Source organism: Physeter macrocephalus, chromosome 5, assembly GCF_002837175.3.
Source record: "Physeter macrocephalus isolate SW-GA chromosome 5, ASM283717v5, whole genome shotgun sequence".
Classification (NCBI taxonomy): Eukaryota; Metazoa; Chordata; class Mammalia; order Artiodactyla; family Physeteridae; genus Physeter; species Physeter macrocephalus.
In genome coordinates, this window is record NC_041218.1 from 62997396 (window position 1) to 63007604 (window position 10209).

General features: G+C 37.1%; 1 protein-coding gene across 1 annotated transcript in view; it reads right to left on the bottom strand.

The window, feature by feature from the left end:
• COL28A1 (collagen type XXVIII alpha 1 chain) overlaps positions 1–10209 on the bottom strand; it is a 153076-nt gene that overhangs the window by 120446 nt on the left and 22421 nt on the right. Inside the window, 3 exon segments of the mRNA XM_024131457.2 lie at positions 3895–3948; positions 4973–5017; positions 7967–8011. Of these exon segments, the coding sequence (XP_023987225.1) occupies positions 3895–3948; positions 4973–5017; positions 7967–8011 (144 nt within the window).

The window sequence follows — 10209 nt, forward strand, 5'->3', positions numbered from 1 at the left end:
GTCCGGAGCCTGTGCTCCGCAACGGGAGAGGCCGCGACAGTGAGAGGCCCGCGTACAAAAAAAAAAAAAAAAAGATAAATTACTATATAACATAAGTATCACAATATTTTTTAATTGTTTGAGGATTAACACGTGCTGCTTTGCCTTGGAGAAATATATCAGGGATAATTCCTAATGCCCTTTTGGCCCTAGCACCGGAGCACTCATGCTAGGATGCTTCAAACGTGTCACAAGCTATTTCCTGCTCAGGCCACAGTGAGCAGTCCCTCCTCCCAGAGCACAAAAAGGGTCTTGGAAAGAGTAGATTTGGATGAGATTTGAGAAGAAAACACCCTTCAGAAATAAGCTCAGAAGGACATCAAGAAAAGGCAAAAATTACCTAATGTGGGCCTGGCACATCCAGCATTCTACTGTGTTTATTTGTTCAAAACTAATTTTGGTGACTTGTTCTCTGTGATTTGAGAGGCCTGCCAGTCTTGAGCCATTCTTTCTCGTTATTGGAGGGCCCATTCTATGGCCAGGTGGGATTGCTGCCTGAACCACCACACCAGCCCTTGGAAGGTGGTGTAGGGTTCTTAGGCCCTCAGTTTTTACTGAGGAGAAGCACCGTGCTCTCTTGTTAGGGACATTGCCAGTTTGGTCCTAGGGATATGGCTTCTCAGGTACTTGCGTGATGATAGTTCTAACTGGTTTTAGAGACCGATGGGATGTTCTTCTTATGAATACCACTCTTGACCCTCATGTATGGGAGAGGCTGAGGTGGCTTCCTTCTGAGAAACATCTATATTTTGTTTCTAAGGCAACAAGGTCATTTAGGACAGAATACTACTTTACATATGGAAAATACTAATGACAGAAATGATTTGTGAAATAGGGCCAGAATCACATTTTTCCTTAATTTCTCACATGCTCTTTTTTCCTTGTATTCTTTGGCCACGTTTTCTGCAAACCCTTTGATGAAGAAAATCCAACGAAGAAAATCCATCCACTAGAGCAACAGAATGGGACTGTCGCTCATGAGAGAGACTATTCATAAATTCAAATTCATAGGCAGGCCCTATCTAGAAACTCCCATGGAATCTTTGCAAATGTTACAAGTCCAAATTTTCTATTTTAAGGTCTCATAAGAGACAAAATATTTGAAAATGCACATTACTGGTTTCTTTTTCCCATGAGATTCCTTTCCTTCTTTTCCTGCATTTTCAGATGAACATTATAACCAAGTAGAAGTGCACTCTCAACAGACTTTTGTTTCCGGCCAGAGTACACTAGAGGGGGGAGACAGATGCAAGTTCCATACTGTCCAAAAGAAAGGCATTTATCTCAGGTTGACTATCTAGGAAATTCAGCAGTTTTCCTAAGGAGATAGATATAATATGGTGGTTAAGAGCAGACTGGCTGGGTTTGAATCCTGGCTCTGTCCCTTACCAACTGTGTAGACTTGAATCCATTGCTTAAACTCTCTGTGCCGTAGTAGCCTAATCTATACCATGGGAGTAAGAATAGATCATGCCTCAGAAGGTGTGTTATCTTAAATGGGTATTTAGAGCTGTATCTGTGTATAGTAAATATACACTAAATAAGTGCTATCTGTTATTTTAGAAGCTTCAAAATAATAATCCTCCCTGTGCCCATTGGAAAATACAGAATTACTGAATTTTAAAGGTTTTTTTTTTTTGGCACGAATTGCAATAGTAATATCGTAAAACCATTTTGTAATAAAATGGTAATGGATAAAAAGAAATGTCACTATAAAACATTGTTTCCAGATTGAGCAAAAAAATAAAATAGTTTATTAAGTTTTTAAGATTTAGAATTACATTCTGGGATGCAAGATGAAGTCATTCCCTGAAACCTGACTTTTAAGACAATACAAGGATAAATGTATAAAACCTAAGACAATTAATGAATGTGACATGCGTCTCTGGTTGACAGATGCAGAGGGGTAGAAATTAGTAATAGTCTCCAAGTAACAGTCAAGAGACCATTAAATCTGTGACCTTAAGCCAAAAATATAACTAGGAGAAAAATGAGAAGCTTATTCCCATCTCATTCCCTCCCAAGAACCCCCAATATTCTTTAGATACTGACATCTTTTTATCTGACAATGAATTTTTTGTGTTCACCTGGCAGTGAATTTTGTGATTTTTAAAACTGTGATAATTTTACATTAAATATCTTCACCAAAATTTTTGAAAAAAAGAATTTTTTAAAAGAGAGGCCCTTGGAAAGTTGAAGTCGTCAGATACTTTTGGAAAAGTGACTCCTTTTATGCTGATGATGTGAAAGTCGAGCATGAAGTGTTATGTCAGAAAATTACAGCCTCCCCCAATATACTTGATTCATTATTTATTCAAAGAATTAATACCTTCTTAGAATTAAAAGCTAAATTCTGTGGAAATAAATTCACTTTAAAAGAAAAATCTAAGTAGTAATTGTATAAGACATGAAGAGAAGTGATCAAACGATGGCACATTTTTATGAACTGCCATCACCCATCTCCCGAAGCTGCGTGCCCTGCTCCCAGCCCAGCACCTCCACAGACGCCCTGATTTCCAGACTTCTCATTTTCCAAAAGGAAAACTTTGGGCCAGTATGATTTCTAACATCCCTTGTGGCTCGAACAATCTATAATTCTATCACTGTTGCAAACTCCAAACCTGATCCCTGATTTTAAGCCTCTTTTTCACAAACGTGAAAATTATCAGCTTAGGTAACCAAAGAATCGTCGAAATAAGTGTGGACTGTCAAAATATTTTATTTTCGTTGCTGCAGGATTTTACCTACAGCCAAAGCAATTTTGTAAAAACTTCTACTCAGCATTCGGAAGAGCCAGTTCTTTCCCCCAGAGAGAATTAATCATAGGCAAGGACTGGAAAAGACAGTTTCCCCAGACAACCTTAAGCACACGCCCACTGAGAAGCTCATTCTATTTTAATTTGCCAATTAAAACTGCCCCAGGAAATCACACATTGTCATTATCTCATTAAAAATAGTATACGTGTCACTCCCTTACCTCTCTCTGGAAGAAAGAACAGTCAAGTAGCCCAACTGCTCCCCACAACTTAAATTTAATAGCACCCTTAAAAGATTGGCTGTATCTAGGGTCCTCTGGGGACAGTACCGTCTGCTGTTATTACTGCCACAAATTCCACAGATCTCCAGTCACTAACTCAACACCGTTTATTAGATATTTACTAAACTGTGGAATTTACTAAGCACTGAGAAGTGTTAAAAAGGCACTAAAACGCTTGTTTTCAGCAAATTAATGGCCACTCTCATTGGAAAATGGAGTCTTATAAACAGGTCTTTTAAAGATCCCTTCTAAAAAAAAAAAAAAGATCCCTTCTATCTCAACTTTTGGTTCCATCTGGCTCTTATTCAACCCCTCCCTATATGTCTTGCCTGGTTACCTGTGGAATGACATTACAAGGCTGGTATTGATAGAGATTACACCCTCGCAATTTAAAAAAATTTAATTTTTGTTGGTATGACAGTTATAAATCCCCTTCTCTTATAAACTGTGTATTGAGTTGACATTACCTGTGGGAAATAGAGTGATTTGAATTGTGTTGCTTATTACTACTTTTCAGTTTCTAGTGAGGCATAAAATGACTAAAAGGGCGGGAGTAAGATGGAAACACTGCAGAAATAATGGCTTATATTTAATAATGCCCCTTTGAATAAAATAATAATAATAAATGAAAAGACTATGACACTGACTTCCTGCATGTACTTAAACATGATTCTGTGTATAACACCTGCAGGTTATTATGTATTTCCAAAGATTTGTCCTCAAAGAATCCATTGACTTCTGCCTAATAAAAATGTGTATTACCATAGCTCACTAGGGGAAAGGCACTCTGCCTGTCTATAATCAACGGGTATGATTACCTTATTGCCTTGAAACCCCTTCGGGCCTGGATCCCCTGGAGGTCCAGTAATGCCCTGCTCCAAGATGAAAACCAAGAATTAGTTCTGTGTACAGAAGGCCAATCAGGAATGAATCATTCATTAGGGTCCCTAGAGATCCTGGAGTTAGAAGTCAGACTAACTCAGAGTTAAGTTGGGGTTACACATGATTGAGAAATGGAATGAGATAAAATTCCTTGTGTCAAACACACAACTTCTAAAATAGTACCTAAACTGAGAGCAAACATTTATTAATGAGGTTTTTGTTTTCTAAACCTGCTTTTCCAACATTATTCCTGTGCTGGACCCCCTTTTGGAAAGAATAAACAACTTTAAAAATATATATCTAAGGCATATATAACTGTAAGTTGGAGTTTCCAATGACCTGTGATAATCAGAGTTACTCCCCTGTCCTGACAGAATTTCAGACCAGAACAAAGGCGTTGATGGTCAACTAGATGCCATCTAGGAAATTTTGGGTAAAGGTATAATTTTCAGTAGACTTTTTGGAATGCTTCCCATTACAGCTTTAGACAAGACAAGTCCCCAGACTGGAAAAACTGATCCAATTATTTTCTGAAATCCCTGGGATAAGCCTAAAGTAAATGCTTTAAAGAATCATTCCATGTTATTGAGCAGTTACTACTTATCATGATGGAACAATACAAATGCTGTAATTTAGATAAGATGCATAGCTTTTCCTACTGCATTAGAGCAGCAATGCAAACATTGTTACATCCTGCTTTTAACTGCTTTGACTTTATTCGTCTTCCTAAACTCTAATTTTTAAACTTTTATCCCTTCAGCTACTCACTAAGTAGACTCACCTGACGGCACCTATCTTTGAAGGAGCCTGAGTTAGTTATTCAAAATATTAGAGCACCAGTTTCCAGACTTTGTTTCACATTGGAATCACCTGAGAATCTTTAAAAATACTGATGCCTGACTCCAATCCCCGGACATTCTGACTGAATTGGTAGAGGGTGCAAGTGGGCACAGAGATTTTAAAAGCTCCCTAGGTATTCTAATACAGACTTAGATTTGGTTTGCGCCTCCTTACCTGAAGTCCTCCGGGTCCCTTTGGTCCATTTGGTGCTGGGGATCCCTGTGGAATACAATTAACGGTAAGTTGCTCTAAATATCCATTCAATTTGCAATGATTTTACGTGGAAGAGAGGGAACTGTGTGCCCAGTAATGGCCAATCTTCCCAGGTTATCCAAACATCAAAGCCAACAAATTCACTGTTAACAAAACGATCCTAATTAACAAGCCAACTTGTTAGTTACCTTTTCTCTAGTAAACAAACTCCATGAAAACACGATTTTAGGTTAAGTCCTTTGCCTGTATATTGACATTTTGATCAGAATTTTTAAAATTTATTTCTTAAGAATCCTTAGAAAGCAATAAACTTGGTGGAATATTGTTTCCTTCCAGCAAGGCAATGTCAGTTAAATTAACAATTCAGTGGGCTTCCCTGGTGGTGCAGTGGTTAAGAATCCGCCTGCCAGTGCAGGGGACACGGGTTCGAGCCCTGGTCCGGGAAGATCCCACGTGCCACGGAGCAACTAAGCCCGTGCACCACGACTACTGAGCCTATGCTCTAGAGCCCCCATGTCACAACTACTGAGCCCGCGTGCCACAACTACTGAAGCCTGTGCGCCTAGAGCCCGTGCTCCGCAACAAGAGAAACCACCGCAGTGAGAAGCCCGCACACCAACCACTACGAAGAGTAGCCCCCGCTCGACGCAACTAGAGAAAGCCCACGAGCAGTATCAAACACCCAGTGCAGCCAAAAATAAATAAATAAAATAAATTTTTAAAAAAACAACAAACAATTTAGCGAGTTTCCACAATGTCTAGATCACTTTCTTGCCCATCTTCTATACATAGAACTTGGCAAAACACAACTTATACTCAACACTCTTCTAACAGAAAGTATTTCAATATGTCCCATAACTAGGAAGCCCTTTAAAGTTTGTTTTTATGACAGTATAATATTATCTAGTCTCTCTTTTCTCAGATTTCCACTTTTTTTCTGATTACCAAAATGTAACCTGTTTATAATAGGCATACCTTGACAATTATAGAAAAAAGTAAATTTCTAACAGCAACAGCTGTTAACATTTTAGGCATATTTTCATCCAATATTATTATTTCATCCAGTAGGTCTTTCTTTAAATAATTTGATCAAAGTGTATATCCAATTTTGTGTCCTACTTATCTGGTCTTCCATTCTATCAAAAATATTTTTCCATGTCATTAAAAACTCTTAGTAAACTGAATAATATCAAGAATATGATTGTCATAGCTACTCATTTCCCTAATTTTGACACTTAAGTTGTTTCTGATGATTTCTATTGTTAACAATAGTATAGTGAATATCTTTGTGTATAAATCTTTGTTCAACTTCTGATTCATTCCTAAGGATAATCTCCTAGAAGAAAATGACTGACACAGAGACTGTAAGCACATTTAAGGCTCTCATTCACCCTCTTTTGTCTCTCACACGATATATGGAAAGAAAAAGTAAAAATTTCCTCCATAAATTTTGTTCAGATTTCCATTCTCACTACCTGAGTACAGAGAGTGCATCTTCATCTTACAATATCTCCATCAATACTGAGTATTATATATTATCTCAGTGCTTGCTAATTTGATAGGTGAAGTAATATTTTAATGTTTTAATTTTACTTACCTGATTGCTTATGTGTTTGGACAGTTTTTTCATTTATTACCCATTTATATTTCCTCTTTTATGTTGCTTTGTGTTCTTTGTACGTTTTTTGTGTAAACTTACATGAACTCTTCACATCAAGGGCACTATATTTCATTGACCTTAGACATCCATTTTTTCAGATTTTTACATCTCTGAAATTGGGATACATCGTACAATCAGTTGCACCTTACATTTATAATGGGCAGTATTTTTTCTTTCTTTTTAGCACAGAAAATAATAGGGCATTTAACAATCCCTGCCATCTTAGTCAATGAACTGTATTAAATCTTTGTCAGCCATTTTTATTTCAAATAGTTTCTCCAGTTATTTTCTGACTCATTTTTGTTCTATTCTATGTGTCCATTCTTCTGTATTTTCAAGTCTATGTCCATCTCCCATTTTCAGTTATTCTCCAGGAAGAATCCATTCATTATCACACCTTTCATTTTGTGCAGGGATAATTACCAAGCCTACATTTTTCAGATTCATCTGACCTTTAACTCTACGGTAGTTTAAAAGCTTTCAGAAAGTCTCAGCCTATTTAAAGTGTTTAGTTACATAGGCCAGCGTCACTATTTTATCCTTTTCTTTTCACCTTCCTCCTCGTTTTCTCTCCTTGACTCTTCCCATAATTAAAAAATAGACATTGAAAGACTTTGGTATCTTGGTGGCATGCTGGTAACAGTTCTTAACTAAAATGAAAACTATTTACTTTTACTCTGTACTTTTTTGGACCCTTTATCATGTTTCAGATATACTCTCTATGTATTTCTGGTCCATTAAGGAACTCCTTAACATTTTAATATTGTCTCCAGTTTACACATTTTATTCATATTTATTTTTTAAAGAAAGGTAAATAACTACCCAATTATCTGTGGCTTGCTGCATTTTCAAATCTTTATCTGTGTCTAGTTCTTACACATTACTGAAAAGTATTTCATTAACCTATTTCATAGAGTTCTTCACTCTACTTTGGAAGATGCTTCTTCTCAGCGTTTACATCTGGAAAACAGTTCTCCTTTGACCCAACTGGAGCTTGAATTGACTTTGCTGGTTAAGTTATTCTTTTCACCATAACATTTAGTGGGCCTGGCCTCAAAGGTTAGGGTGCCACAAGGCAAAGTCTTAATGGTCTGTAAGAAAGGCCTTTGGGGGCTCCATTAAATAAAGTTAGGGATGGCTTTGTTTTTTGCTTCATGTTTTACAGACGTGAAAATTGAGCCGATGACTCTAATTCCAGTAGTGAGAGCAACATAATGAATCCAGGAATTTCTTCTTAAGGAAACTCAGTCCCAAAGGGATCACAGATGTTAGCATTTTAAAAACAAGTTCCTTACTTTGTCACCTTTTATTCCTGGTTTACCGCATTCTCCACGTTCACCCTAAAAAAATGAATACATGAAATAAGAAGACATTTGCAGTCATTCAGTGTTCGGATTCTTTTTAAAAGATTCCCAGCAGAATCTTATGACATGAGCAGTCTGATGAGTTATACACAATTTTATCCTCAATACTGTGGGTTGTTTGGGCATTGAACTCTGAAAAATTTTATCCATGAGTCATTCTTAACACAATCAAATTAGTGATACCACCTAATGAGGTTTAACATTTTTGAGACATGGAGCAAATTAAGAGGAAAGAAACTAAGGTTTAATGAGCATCTACCATATTTTATGTGCCCTTTGCATATGTGATTTAATTGAATCCACATTATAGCCCAATGAGATTAGTTTTACAATTCCTTTCTTTTTTCTTTTTTTAAAAAAATTTTTATTTTTATTTTATTTTATTTTCTCTTTTTTTTTCTCTTTTTTCAATTTGATCCATAGATGTCTTTTTTTATTGAAGTATAGTTGACTTGCAATATCATATTCGTTTCAGGTGTACAACATAGTGATTCAATATTTTTTTAGATTACACACCATCCAAAGTTACTACAAAATATTGGCTATATTCCCTGTGCTGTACATTACATCCCTGTGACTTATTTATTTTATAACTGGCAGTGTGTACCTCATAATCACCTTCACCTTCATCTTATTTTATAAATGGGGAAACTTAAGCTCAACAAGGTAACTTTGCTCCATCCTAAAGCTAGTAAGAAGAATCAGGTCTCAACCCAGGTCTACTCAGACTCCGAGTCCCTATTCTTTCCACAACACCACATGCTCCAGCCTGAGCACCAACTTTAATCAATCAGTAGTGTTCGCCTAGAGAACTGTGAGAGAAAGATTCTGAGAGCATGTCCAGACTTGGTGGAGAAAGGAGCCATGATGAATGATCAAGGTCTGCGGTGAGAGAGAGAGTTGGGCATGGCGACAAGCATGCCGTGTATTTTCCATCACCACAGACTGCGGTCCTGCCTTTCCTGGAATATTAACGGAAAAACAAATTAACATTGAAATTATGCTTTCCTGTTTATTATTAATGTTATTTTACAGACATTATGTCAGTTAATCTGGCATTAACTGTCTGAGGTAGATATTATTAGCCCAATATCACAGACTGAAAATTTGTGATTTAAAAAGGTTAAGTAGGGCTGGGCTTCCCTGGGGGCGCAGTTGTTGAGAGTCCGCCTGCCGATGCAGGGGACAGGGGTTCGTGCCCCGGTCCGGGAAGATCCCACATGCCGCGGAGCGGCTGGGCCCGTGAGCCATGGCCGCTGAGCCTGCGCGTCCAGAGCCTGTGCTCCGCAACGGGAGAGGCCACAACAGTGAGAGGCCCGTGTACCGCAAAAAAATTAAATAAATAAAAATAAAAAAAAAATAAAAAGGTTAAGTAACTTGTTCAGATAGAATGAGAATTGGGGCCTCTGAATACAAATCCACTATATCAGACTTTCAAGACTTCTAATAATTAGAACTAAAAAGTAACAAGGTCAATTAGGAAAACAACTGAAGTTAGACTTCTCAAAGTGTATTCATACACATCTATATTTATTCTGAGCCTCGGAGCAATTCATATTTTTAAGATAGGGCAGTTCAACTCTCACCACTCTTATTCAACATAGTTTTGGAAGTTCTAGCCACAGCAATCAGAGAAGAAAAAGAAATAAAAGGAATCCAAATAGGAAAAGAAGAAGTAAAGCTGTCACTGTTTGCAGATGACATGATACTATACATAGAGAATACTAAAGATGCCACCAGAAAACTACTAGAGCTAATCAATGAATTTGGCAAAGTAGCAGGATACAAAATTAATGCACAGAAATCTCTGGCATTCTTATACACTAATGATGAAAAATCTGAGAGTGAAATTAAGAAAACACTCCCATTTACCATTGCAACAAAAAGAATAAAATATCTAGGAATAAACCTACCTAAGGAGACAAAAGACTTGTATGCAGAAAACTATAAGACACTGATGAAAGAAATTAAAGATGATACAAATAGGTGGAGAAATATACCATGTTCTTGGATTGGAAGAATCAACATTGTGAAAATGACTCTACTACCCAAAGCAATCTACAGATTCAATGCAATCCCTATCAAACTACCACTAGCATTTTTTACAGAACTAGAAAAAAAAATTTCACAATTTGTATGGAAACACAAAAGACCCCAAATAGCAAAAGCAATCT